The 13,968-nt window shown below is 39.1% G+C and overlaps 1 protein-coding gene across 4 annotated transcripts in view; it reads left to right on the top strand.

Moving 5' to 3' along the window:
* The window catches only part of Slc4a4 (solute carrier family 4 (sodium bicarbonate cotransporter), member 4), a 300,806-nt gene that overhangs the window by 199,571 nt on the left and 87,267 nt on the right, over positions 1–13,968 (top strand). For all 4 annotated transcript variants that reach the window (XM_013518567.1, XM_005392771.2, XM_005392772.2 and 1 more), the window contains exon 13: positions 9,369–9,502. In XM_013518567.1, coding sequence (XP_013374021.1) covers positions 9,369–9,502 — 134 coding nt within the window. The remainder of the gene's footprint in view (positions 1–9,368; positions 9,503–13,968) is intronic.

Below are 13,968 nucleotides of genomic sequence, written 5' to 3'. Positions count from 1 at the left end.
GTATTCACACCACTAGTGGTGTATTTAGGGGGTGAGGTGCCCTCCTTCATTTAGCTTTCTATACACTAGACCCAAGGCTAAGCAGAAAGCATTGGCAAAGCTTGAAGAGTCTTCAGCTGCATCACATGTCTTCCTAAATGAGGCAGTGGGTTATCTGCACAGCGCAAGCAGCTCAGTGAGTCAACTGAGAAGAGTGCCCTTGCTTTGCAGGCAGACAGCTAAGAGACGGTTCACACGGCCTTATTGTCAGGCTACAAATAGACATGACTGCTGGTGGAAACATGTTGTGCAAACACAGATGAGTCACGGCACGACTGTTGTCTAAGTAAGCTCTTCTGCCAGCTTCTGTTCAGGAGGTCTTGCCTGCTTGAAGGCAGGAATTTATATTTAAGCATTTATTTCAGTCCTTGTGGCTAATGAAATGTACATCATTAGAAGCAGGTGATCCTGGGAACTATATAGAAACTGTGTGCGAGATAAAATAGTTAAGGCTTTGATGGCTGTAAGTATAATTAAACTGTGATGCCACCATACGTGTCCGCATGAATCCCCCAACTTTGGCACGTGCATTTTGCCCATCAGGTAGCTCGGGGAGGATTGCTGGGCTTACTGGGGAGGTATTCATAAATTTCTGGCTAAGCATGAATAATTATAGTTATGTTTGGGCTTGTGGGAGTGATGAACCACTTTGACAAGAGTCAGCCTTTGTTCAACTAAGATAAAACCCCAGCTTGGGTCTACTCCCTCTTCTTAGAGCTGAGCAGTAGAGATCTAGAGCATAGGTCTTCTGAAGTCCGAGAATAGCACACATCCTTATCCTTTCCAGCGAGCAGTACTAACGTGGCTCTCATCTTGCCGTGGCCAGGTAACAAAAGCTTTGCAGCTCCTGGGTCCAGTATCACGACTCTTTTACAGCTAGACTCTAACCTTGTGCAGCAGCTCATGACAGTGTGTTTATACTCTTGGTTGCCAGACAGGGGAACTACTCCATTCATTTAGATGTTTCTAATTAAATTGTTAAATGTCAGTACATGAATATATACCACCAGGATTTATTTTCATTCAAAATACTATTTAAACAGAACCTTGAATCAAACTAAATCAGCACCTGTTTATGGATTGATGAGTCCCTGGGACTGATACTGGCATCAGGAATAACTTTAGATGCTCTGTGGCAGGTCATATTATTTCTAAATTGTGCTCCTTAGCTTTTTAGAGTATAGCAAGGCATTTTAATTTAAATCTGTATTTGATTGTGAATGACTAGACACAGTCTAGAGTGAAGATTGAGTGGAGAAAGTAATTTTGATTTTTTCTAAGAGTAAATATAATCCTATTTTCACAAACCTTTCAGCAAAAGGATGCAGTAAGATTTTAGAATTTTGTGAATTTTGTGATATTTGTGGAGTCCAACAGAACTCATTTTAAGGGAACTTGTCTCATTATAAGGAACATTTATAGCTGGCATCTCCAAATTTGAGGCTTTATTTTAACATACTGCTGTGCTGAGAATTTTAATCAATGTGCTTGAGTTAGAAATGCATCATTTCTTATGTACATATAATATTTCTCAATACCATAAATACGTCTTTACAAAGACTTTACAACTTACAACAGTAAAATTGAAGCAAATCAATAAATATTTTACTGTATTGAGAATGTGCAATAATTTCACTTTACCTAAGTGTTCCACTTAGGCACCAAAATGCATTTCCTTTTTGAAGTGGAAATACAAAGTGACATGTTAATCTGTGCAAGCAGCATAGTCTAGTTTGAGAAAGTTAAGTAGGGATAGTCTGTCGGAATGCTAATGTTTGGTTATTCTGGTCGGCAAAAATAAACAAGCCTATTTAGTAACAAAGAAAGGATTCTGCCTTGCTCAGTTGTCATTAAAGTTTACTGGATGATGCTTCTTTGAGAAAGGAACTTCAAGTCATGTGCTTTCGATGTTCTGAATTAAACTTGCTTGACTGAAGTTAAGTAATTTGTGTTTTGTTTTCTGTTCTTTTTTTTCCATTTGAAAGACCTTTGCCACCCCGCCCCTTTTTGGTGATCAGAAAATGATGGAGATTTGGGCCTTGTTGGAGTCCCAAATGATGCTAAACTGGAACATTTTTTTTTTTTTTTGGCTTTTAGTTATTTTTGAAGACAGCTTTCTTTTTAAAATAAGGTATAATTATACACTGTAGAATATTGAAACAATATAGAAAATTATACAGAAAGTAATTTTGCCCTAAACCTACCAGTCAAAAATAATCATTAACATTTTCATGGCATCTTTTCATTCATATTGCAATGCATGTGTACATAGACCAGTATAGATATAGGGCTTTCTGTGAATTAGGTCATGGACGTGTTGTTTCATAACTTTGGCATTTCCTACAATCCTTCAAAAAGAAGATTTCATCCTTCTCACTTTTGTTATTCTTGTGGGTTGAGAAAGGATGGCTCATTCTTATTCAATTTAACTTCCTTTGATGTTTAGTAAGAGTGACTATCTTTCCACATTTTCATTGACTATATACTTCTTTATGCTTGGAAGCTTGATATAGTTTGCTTTTGAGACATTTAGTATTTTTCTAATTGACTCATAAGAACTCTTTGTATAATAAGGATATTTTCTCTTTTTTAGAAATATTACAAAATATATTTTTCTAGAGCTACTATAGAACTTCTAACATTATTTATGGTTTCTTTTGCTGTACAGATTTAAAGTTTTGTGTAGTCAAAAATCTTCATTTTTATTCTTTTTTCCACAATAAGTTTAAAGAGGCCTTCCCTACCCCAAGATTAGAAAAATATTTACCCACATATTTTAGTTCTTTTATGTTTTCATTTAAATTTTTTACCCATCTGGAAATGATTTTTGTGTAAAGTTATACTGGTATTTGATGTTTCAGATTCATGTTCACAGCTCTTCAAACAAAAAGTAAAGGCCTCACGTCTTTCTCATCCTTATTAGACTAGAAGTCTACTCTTTTGCTAAGTGTAGGGCTCATATTTTTCTTCAAGCAGAGAGATAATGTGCTTTTCAAGTCTTCCCCTTTTTTCAGTTCCTGCTGGTAATGTAAACAAGGATCCTCCCTCTAACAGCAGAACACATCGGGTAGACAAGATGGCCAGGAGGGCTTGGTGACTGATCCCCCAGGGCAGAAATCCCTGATTCCTAGGCTGCAGCTACCCTGGTGAAATAAAAAAAATGAGGGCTGTGTATTCAGTCCTTCCTGGTGTGGGTGAATGGTCTGTGTAACTGATGGTTAATACTATTCGGAAGAGAGGTGTTGTTTGAATAGAGGTGTTTCAGATTTGGGCCACAGGAGAATCACCTGGGAAACTTTGAAAAACTTCCGTTTCTCAAGGCCTCATCTTCAGAGATCCTGGTTTAACTTTCAAGGTGGAGATAAGGAATCAGAACTTTTAAAAGGGTCCAAGGTAATTCTCAGGTGACCTGAATTTGATTTAGACACTTGCATCTCTTCTCTACTTACTTACTATTACTATCTCTCTTCTACCTCTCTATTTGATCATGTTGGGTACCTAACACCAAAACTCATGCAGATATTTCGGGTTCAGCTGCTTCTTTCCAGTGACACAAGCTGCTCATTTTCATTGGCTCACCTTCAGATTCCAAGGCTCATCCAGAGAAACTTAATTTTATTATTCCATATATGGCACAGTTCATATAAATCACTGCAAATATGGGCTAAAATTTCTCTTTTTATGCTTAGAAACAAAAAAAAAATTTAAGCCTGAACTATAAGTAATGTCAGCAAATGCTTTGTTATTTAATGCCACTGAAATATTTTGTCTTCCAAATTTTACTGGGTTGCAGATTGTTAGAGAAATAGAAAATCTCTTGTTTTCTTATGCAGTCATACCACTCTTCTCCTCAGGCTTTACTTTTTTCCATTATTGCCACTCAGTCTTCCTGAACAGCATAGTACCTATTACTCCAAATATTAAGGTCCTTAAGAAAAAGGACACAAAACAATGAAAACATCCTTTACCGTTATATAGAGGCACTAAATTGGAACGAAGTGGAAATTGACAGCATGCGGTTCTTATTTTTAATGTTTATTCTCTTGATGTGTTTTCATTTCCTTAGCCATAATAGGAAATGGATGCCCTTAAGTCTTGGCCATAAGTAGCTCAAACCATGAAACGTTGGTATTACAAATCATGATTCGATTTTATATTTTTGGAATCTTTGCTCTTATGGTCTGATTTCTTTTATGTTTCATTTTACTATTTTGGGACTTGTCCTAATTTTCTTGGCTATATTGAAAAACAGAGGCCATCTTTGGTTTAGTGTCATGCTCTCATGAGAAGAAAAGTCTTCACGAGTTGTTTTACATGTGGATTTTGACTTCACTGCTGTAAGAGAAGACTACTACGTGTTCAGGCTGGCTCTCATGAAAGCAGTAACTCTTGTGGCAGTAGTGGGCCACCTGTTCCCACCCCGGCTTGTATTGATTTAGAATTTGCTCTGGGAAACACAGGTGAGCACAAAGAGCGTTCCCTCCTTTCAAGAACTAACCTTCATCTTTTTGTATATGTCACTCCTTTTGACTTACTTTCCGTCTCTTTCCTCTCTTGAAGGAAAGAAAAATAATAGAAACAGGCTGGGCAGAAGGGATGGGAGACAGAAAGGGAAAGGAAACAAACATTATGCTGCATCTCTGCTTTATATGACACTTTGTTCTGACATCTTTATATGTTCTTATTTCATTTAGTCTAAATATCTTCTGAGGTATCCACTGATTTCACAGAAGAGAGAATTAGGATTTGGAGAGGTAACTGGTGGAGCTAAAATTTTAACTCTGCTATCCATGACTCCAGGACACACCCTTTGTGCTGACCTGCCTAGGAGCAGTCTTGGAGACCACCTCGCCCACCTCTTCCTCTTCTGCCTAAATGAGTACATTGTGTATGTGATTATTTTTTCCCGAAAGGTTTCATCCATCAGAGGCCATGCTGAGCACTTCTGTGCATGGTCTGATCTAACTTGTATACTAACCTCCTCAGGCATAAAGGGATAAAGTAGTTCAGTGTCTGAGGGAGGAAATGACCTGGTCTAAATGTCAGTTTGGGGTTGTCCCACCGGAACATTATTGCTCACCTGTGTCACCTAATTTTGTAAATCTTGCATGAAGAAACTAAAATGAACAGAGGTGAAGAGACACTCCTAAGATCACCAGGGGGCTGATCAGTCTAGGTTTTGCATTTTCTGGCAGCCAGTTGTTTGCTACTTCTGCCAATCCACAGTTGGCGTCCTGTGTTTGAATAAGATGGAGGAAACCAAGATGGCGTTCCCTCCTTTCAAGAACTAATCTTGATTAGTTGGTGGTTCCGGACCTGCCACACCTCAGAGGTCGGCCAGCTGCATTCTCAGAAATTGCTAGTGAGTTCCTTCCTCAGTGAGATACAGATGTGTCTGCATGCCTGATGACTGCACCTACTGAAAGACAGATAACAGTGTTTTCCTTTTTAAAAATGTGTCAGCAAACATTGAATATAGTAAATCAGAAAAGCGCTTTCTGATAGTTCACCTTGTAATTTGCTTTCAACCCTAGTTACAGTTACTCATTACATGAGATTATTTTAAAAATTTCTATAGTGTCAAGAGGAGCATGTCAGAATGTGAAAGTAGCTCTTAGGGATGCTGGAAGCATCTCTAAGTTTCAGCAGTGTGCAGTGTGTATAATAAATCACCTGTCCCTGTTTCAAAATTATCAGTCACAGAATGGGAGCCGTAGCATTTACCAAAGGATCAAGTACTGAAATAAAAATAATCAGCCTTCCAATGTCACAGGACTTCCATAAATCAAAGCCATTTTCTGGAAAAAAACATTTGCTGTCATTACTGAATGAGCAGCATGGTTGTTGACCTTTGCTAACTGGATCTAGGAAGCTGCTTGGGGGTGGCTTCTCCAGGTCCTCAAGCATTTCCTGAGTCCCTGTGGAGCGCCTGGAGTGGTGGTGACAGACAGCATGACGAGAGGAGAAAAATACGGAAGCTGCTGGAAGAGCCTTTTCTTGCCCCCATAGTGATTAATAGCTATGTCAGGTTGAGAACCCTACATCTCCTATTTGTCCTTTCTTCCCTATGTCCAGTCTGAGCTATGTTTCAGTCTTGCAGTAATGACGAGGAATGAGCATTGCTCTGAATCTGATAAAGGATCATGCAGTTATTTTTGCCAAGCATGTGCACCTAGAGTGTGGCTTTTCCTGCCTCATGGAGCTTTCAAGTGTTTAACCCTTCATGTAGACTGTAAAAAAAAAGAGATAAATTTTAAAGATATGAAAAGCTTGCTGCCGACGCATAGGACATAAAAAACTATATGACTAAAATTTGGAGCTGAAGACACACCTTTATCCTTGCCAAGGAGGAGGTGTGGTTGGAAAGGTGTATGTGCTGTGTTGAAAATTCATATTGTCTAATCCCCCTGAACCTCAGCACCCAAACGTGGGAAATCAGGACAAAAGCTATTTGGGGGTAACAAAGAGAGACTTTTCAGGGCAAACAAATGCATTGGTTCGGTTCCTCTACAAAGGAATGTACCAGAATGGCTATGCATCAGGAGCTGACCCCCTCAGTCATGCTTCAGGACTTACATCTACATAAGTGAAGCCCTTATCAGACCCTCCTGGAAGAGTTCACGCCTGGACTTCGCCGTGGACAGGAGCTGCCTGGACTGTGTCACAGTGGGCTTCTCCCCATGTGAGAAGCTGGTCTTTCTCTATGTCAGCTTTTGTGCCCGCCCCTCCCACCCCAGCTTCATTATTATCTGGTGCTACTCTGAAGGGTGTCACCTGCTTTCTGAAGCAAACTCTAATCTTAAGAGGATTTGCTACTGCCAGTGTCACTCAGGAGAACGTGCATAGCTCTGAGGCAGTATAAAAATGTTTTGAGTAGTCATTGCAACAGGGTCTCAAAGGATGCTTTTTGAACACAGATGGAAGCTAATGTAAGTTCTGTATGTTCATCATTAAAACCAATTTCTTCGTAATTGCTTTGTATGCATTAAATGTTCTCTAAAAATGATAAGTGGAAGAAAAATTGGTGGAGAAGTTTTTGGACAGTGGAAAGAGGCAGCTTAGTGAGGCCAGCAGCTGAACAGGCTATTTTTGGGGTTTAAGAACCAAGACAATGACTGAGGGGACCTCAGTTTCCCAGAAGTCTAGTCTGTCCTAGTGTCTGTGGGGGGGTAGACTATGAGGTAGTTTTGTATAATGTAAACCCTATTTTTAAGAATAGCTGTTTTATTGTTCAATTGAAGAGGGAGATCTCCCTTCAATATTTAATATATCATGGAATTACAAAGATCACATAATTTTGCTCCATTGAGTAAATTAATATATATATATATTATTTATGTATTTATATTTTTGTGCCTTTGAAATCTATAAAATTTATTGATTTATTTGAAAGATACTTGACTTTACAAATTTTACTGTTCATAGATGAGTGAATAAATTCTATAGATTTCAAGGGTACAATAATGTAAATATATAAATGTCTCTGTCATCTCTACATTTAAAAACTATCCCTTGAGAAAATATTAAGTTACATAAAGATTATTTTACAAATACAAGTGCTATACTAGCTCACGTTTGAAACAATGAAAAATATAGGAAACTAGTTTGCTATCATCAAAAGTGTTAGTACTGAATGATATGTTTATGAAAGGTTGTGTCAAGTCTGGTGCAGAGATGCATCCTCTTATTCACAGCTATTGGAGAGGCTAATGCTGGAGGATTTCTAGTTCAAGGCTAGCCTCAGCAACTTAGTGAAGCTGTCTCAAAATAAAAACTAACAAAAAGAAAAGGGCTGGAGTTGTAGCTCCACATGAGAGTACCTGCCTAACATGCACAAGGCCCTGGATTCAATCTCCCAGTACAAAAAGCAAAAAGGAAAAAAAAAAGTTTGGGTCAGTTTGTAAAGCAGTGATTCTTCATGATGTGTTTCTTTGTTTTGTTGTGTAAAAGGAAATGACAGATTTACTTCCAGAGATATAACTGCAATGAGTTGTGTTCATAAAGGCTTAGCTGTTCATATCTGTACATTTATTTCCTTTACAAATGAGTTAATTAAAGCTTTTGTATGTGTACATCAAACAATATGTATACAATGAGTTTTTTTAAAAATTGATGCCATAGAAATTGCAGGATGGAATGTAAATCATTTTCCAGCTCCACTTTCCTACCCTTTCCATTGTGCAATAGCTTTTATGTAAAATATAGTTACTTAAGCATCCACTATGTACAGTGTGAAATTGGGATGAAACAAACACTGAAGGTAACCATGAGAGAAAAGTGCACCTAAAGCACTGTTATGGTTTGCGTCTGCACGTCCCCCCAATCCGCGTGCAGTCATGGGGCGGGTTTCTAGATTTTTGATTGATCCATGATCCAGTGCTGGGATTATGGGTGTGAGTGCTACACCTGCCCTGGGGCAGGTAGTCTGCATACAGTATAAGGGAGGGAAAGAGCCTTGCTCTCTGCCACTCCTCCCTTTTTGCTCTTGTTGCTTTTGCTGTCTTCTGCTGCCATGAACTTTTGCCCTGTGCCATGTGCCACTCTGCCTTGGAGCCAGCTGAATATGGACTGAGACCTCCACTAACTGTGAGCTAAATAAACCTTTCCTTCCCTAAATTTGAGCATCAGGTATTTTGTCTCAGCAATGAGAGAAAAGTAAGTGAAACAAGCACGAGGCCAGTTCCACCCATTTGGTGGGATTATACAGTGTGGCTTTTTATTGAAATTACCCACAATTAATTTTTTCAGTTTTTATTTTTATTAGTCCATCTTTCATTACATAATGATCACATTCCTGTGGGGAGTTGGCACATGGACATAATACATCTTAATTCTTTTATTCACCCCCGTTCAGCCCCCATCTCTCGATTCCCTTCCCTTTTGAGAAAGCTGTATCTCCCTACTTCCTGTTATCTTTTATTTGCTCTTTGTTTATAATTTGGGTTTCTGACGTGAGAGAAAGCATGCAATATTGAAACTTTTGTGTCTGATTTATTCCACTTAACGTTATGGTCTTGAGGTGCATCCATTTTTCTACAGATGACTCGAATTTATCCTTCTTTATGGCAGAGTTAATTCTTACTAAGTATCAAAGCTATCTTTTGCCTTCTACTTACCAACTGTTACAGTTGTTAGAGTTCATAAAATAGTCCCACCTGTGGGATGGAGAAGACACACTAATTTTAAATTCATAGAAGTGGTGGAGCACTCTTACTGTTCCTCACTCTGGACGTGTCTGCTGGGGACCTCATCATAATATACTCCAGCAAGGCCATCGCACATGGGAAGTAAAAGATGTTTTGTTTAACAGCCATTTTTCTTTCTTTTAGGGCGTGTTGGAGAGCTTCCTGGGCACTGCTGTCTCTGGAGCTGTCTTTTGCCTTTTTGCTGGTCAACCACTCACTATTTTGAGCAGCACAGGACCTGTCTTAGTTTTTGAGCGGCTTCTATTTAATTTCAGCAAGTATGTATATATACATATTGTTATGGTTTGTGTCTGGGTGTCCCCCTCAAAGCCTCATGCAGTTATGGGGCAGGCTTTTAGAGTTTGATTGATTATGGGTGTGAGAGCTACACCTGCCCTGGGGTGGATAGTTTGCATATATGAGGGAGAGAAAGAGGGTGCTTCTGGCCATTTCCTCCCTTGTGTGTGCTTGTTGCTTTGCTGTGTTCTGCCACCATGAACTGTAGCCCTCTGCCGTGTGCCACTCTGCCTTGTAACTTGCCAAGTATGGACTGAAACCTCCACAAACTGTAAGCGAAATAAACCTTTCCTTCCTTAATTTTGGGCATCAGGTATTTTGTCCCAGCAATGAGAGAAAAGTAACCAAGACACACATATATCTAATTATAAATTAGAATTGTTTGACTGTAGAACATTTATAGCCCAGATAAAACACAGAATAGCAATTAGATAGGTGCAAGAATCAGTCAGAATATTGGAATGTTTAAGATTTTTAAATTGAAAGAACCTTAACGTTATGTAGTCAGACTCATTTACATTTGATTCAGCAGAGGCTCGTCTGCTGTGCTTTATGCTTGCTCCTTCCTCAGTTATTCTGTTCCCACAGTGCTTTGTGCCCCAGGTGTAGACCCCTGAGGACTACAACCCCCGGGCTTCTTTGCTCTCTGGCTTCCTTGAGTTTGGCCAGTGGGGCGCTACAGCAGGACAGGAAGAGAGAGCAAGAGGTCTAGTATGTCTCCCTCTCTCTACCTGTTCTTTGCTAAGCACAGCAATGTGGCAGTGGCTTCTCCTCTAGGACTTTCGCCCATGTAAGGTGGCCCTCTATCTGCCTCTAGGATATGGTAACCTAATTCCTTCCTTGGCCTTTTTGACCTGGAGTGAGTGATGGCTTCTTGCTATTGCTGGTCTTGCAGTACCTCGCTGTTTTTTGTAAATGGGCCATTTACTGAGTTTTCCTCAGAATATCATTTGAGCATGCCATTTCCTGCCGTAACCCTAACTGGTAGACTACTAAAGAGATTGCATGACTAGTTTAAGGTCACTTGTTCAGTAATAAAAAAGACTAGATACTTCTTCCAGTTCTAGGACTCTTCACTGAACATAGCTTTCAGGGCATGGCCAAATGCTAGCTGACATTTATTGGGCAAGCATCATCCTAAGCACTTTGCATGTACTAACCCATTTAATTTTTGTAGCAATCCTGTGAGTCAGGGACTTTATCCTGTTTTATAGTGGAAAAGCAGGCACTGAGTAAGCAATTCAATTGCCAACTATTCCATCACCAGCGGATGGTTGGGCTGGGATTGAAATTCCTGCCTTCTGATGCTAGAGCCCAGGCCTCTAAAATAATCATGAGAAGCTGCTAGTGGGCACAAAATAATAACATCACCGTTTTCTTTTAGAAATTGATGGGTCATTCAGAGAAAGGGAATGTTGAGCTAAGTTTTAGCAATTGAGATAAATGGTCATTTTAACATGCAACAAATTCAAAATAAAAATTGGTATTCAGGTGTCTTTCTACTCTAGTTGATATTGCTAAGAAAGAATTATGTTTAGCGGCAGATCTCAATCCTTAGATTACAGAATTTTATAAGCCTTGCTAGCACTCCTTGTTAGAATGATCGTGTTCTGATAGTGGACATTTGAAGAAATTAATTTTTAGAATAGTCGTTACCTACGTAGTACCTCCTGGATTTAAGGGCTCATATAGAGCCTTTCCACTGTGTGTGTCATGAAAAATGGTCAGAAGATAAAGGAGCAAATAAGAATTTGAAACTGGTTTTTCTTTTACTTTTTTTGAAAACTGAGTTCACAACTGCAAGAGTCTTCTGAGAATTTAAAGTTCCAAATTTTAAATAATATTGTGAGTTTTCTGTAGAGCATTATTGCAAATCTCTCTTCCATTATAATCCTGAGGAGAGCGTTGGAAAGAATTTTATTCATGTCAGTTTATAGAACGAGTCAAACAGTTTTTATATGTTTAAGAAAACATTTTGTGACACAAGAAAGCTTGTGCAAAGATTGAAGAAGCACATACTATAAACAGGAACAAACATGCAAAGCCTTTGCAGAGAGATTTATTGGATGAAATGTGATCAGATCCTTAATCTACAGAAAATGTTTGGATCCCGGCTTGCTTTAATAATTGTAGGATAGAGATTCCTTTATTAAGCAAGTTCCTGTTTCACTTTCACTCCTGCTTCATGGTTACATTGGTCCAAGTAATTTACAGTATTTGGAAACAGAAAGCAATTAGAAATCAATCAATCAATCGATCAATCAGTTGCTAAGTAATACGTGCCAAACATGTTATTCACAGTGATGTGAATTTGTTCAGTCACTAATCTTTGTCTAGAGCCACCGTATCTTTTGATCACTATCTCCCAAGATGTGTTTCATCCCTTACCAGGTGCATTAGATGCTCCATGGAAAATGTTTCTGCGTTCCCAGTCAGCCTGGGACGTGTTATATATTACATTTCGCCCTCAGTAATTCACTTTCTACCTCAGCACCCTGCAGGATCTCAGAGTTCCTGCAGTAAAGAAACTGTTTGGCTTTGTCTTGCCAAGATCTTCCCCAACATATTTTTACCATTTTTGGAGATACAGGTAAATCCTTGTTTTGGAGATTCAGTAGAATCATTTCAGATCATCAAACTGTTGAAAAGTTTTTCCTCTCTTACTTCTCCTTCTGCTGATGGAAGCATATCACTTTCATACCAAAGTGCCATAGGTTTTAGTGATTTTTTTGAGTCATTCTCATTGAAATACTCTGGGACTCCGTAATGAGCCTCTTTGGGTAAATTGTTTAGGTTCTAAAATATAAGTTTATGCGTGCATTCTTTCCTTTGTACTCAAACTGATGATATTTCTGACCATTAACCAATTAATGGGTTTAATTCTTATCCTGTCCTAGAAACATCAATTCCACAACTGCCACTAGCACCCTTAGAATTAATCTGGATTGCTCTCTCATCCTGTTAGGGAAGTAAAATTAAGTAATTGTTTTAAACTTCTAAGAAAAAAAACTTGTTGATTTAGAAGTAATAAAACAGTGCTTCTTAATTCTTATCCAACAGTGACTTATTGTGTGATAATGTAAATTAGCTCAACTAGATAATTTATATTACTAGAACTCAACTTTTCCTGTATTGTGCTTATTTCTTCAGAGTTAAACACTAGGTCTGTAGACACTGACATACACACAACTGGAAAGGAATGGAAAACTATCCTCAGAAAGTCTCAGGAAATCTGTGGAAAATAGCATTCCTCCTCACCGTTAATGCTCTGCTCTGGCAGTGTTTTCCAATTCCTGCGATTTGCTGAGATGAGAAGAGAACGTAACGTCAATACCTAACCTATCTTGAGATCAATATAGCTCATAGGGTGGGTGGTGGTGTGGGGGAGACTACTGTATAATTTTTAAAAGGACCAGTCCAAGAATCAAGAGCTTTAGTTTCTGGTCCAACTTTGCCATTAAAATGTTGACATTGGATAAATGATTTACCTTCCATTGGCTTTGGTGCCCTCATGTATAAAATGAGGCGTAGTTGACAAATTGGTGTCTGTATTTGTCTAGATGCTGGAGAAACAGAGCCAGTAAGGTGCAGATGCATAAAGAGATTTATTATAATGAATTGGCTCGTAGGACCTTGTAGGTTGGCAAGTCCAGAATATGCAGGGCAGCTTGGCAGGCTGGAAACTCCGGAGAAGTGGTATTTCACTGAATCTGCAAGTTGTCTTCCATAGAACCAGAAGAGCTGAGGCTGCAGATGAAGTTCAAAGACAGTTGACTGATGAATTCTTGTTGGTCTTTTTGTTCTACTTAATCTTTGATTGGATGAGAATTATGGAAAATCATCAGCTTCCCTAAAACCTTAGGAATTTACATGTTAATCTCTCCAAAAGCACCTTCATGGGAATAGCCAGAGAAATGTTTGGACAAATATCTGGGCACCCTGTAGCCCACAGAAGTTGACACAAACTTAAGCATCACAGTATCTAAGACAGTTTTAATTGTAATAGCCTCTAACGTTCAACTGGCACAGGCACAGCCTTCTCTACTTGCATGTGATAGTTCCTAGGGCCGTGTAAGTCACCGTAGTGGTCAAGTCTTCAGCTACAGGCACGCATTCATTCGCCCAGCACTTTCAAGCCTTTATCAGGCACCTTCTGTGTGAATGGCCCTCTACTAGGTAATGAATCAGAATTTTATTCTATGAGCAGTGGGAAAACATTGAACAGTTTTAAGCTGAGGAACCTATTTGCATTTCAAGAGATCATTTCGGTTGTGGTGCAGCAATGGAATTGAGCAGGGCAGGCGCAGGTATCAAGTCTGGATGTTGGGTCAGAGGTTGGAGCGGCCGTTCTTACTGGTGCTTCAGACCAGGTCAGGGAAGGAAGTTGGGGCAGTGTTCATCCGTCACTAGCCGGCATGAGAAACTCCTCTGAAAGCCGGGCTGGAGA

This window comes from Chinchilla lanigera, unplaced genomic scaffold, assembly GCF_000276665.1.
Source record: "Chinchilla lanigera isolate Chin_1 unplaced genomic scaffold, ChiLan1.0 scaffold00046, whole genome shotgun sequence".
NCBI classification, from domain to species: Eukaryota; Metazoa; Chordata; class Mammalia; order Rodentia; family Chinchillidae; genus Chinchilla; species Chinchilla lanigera.
This window is presented reverse-complemented; position numbering and strand designations above follow the sequence as displayed.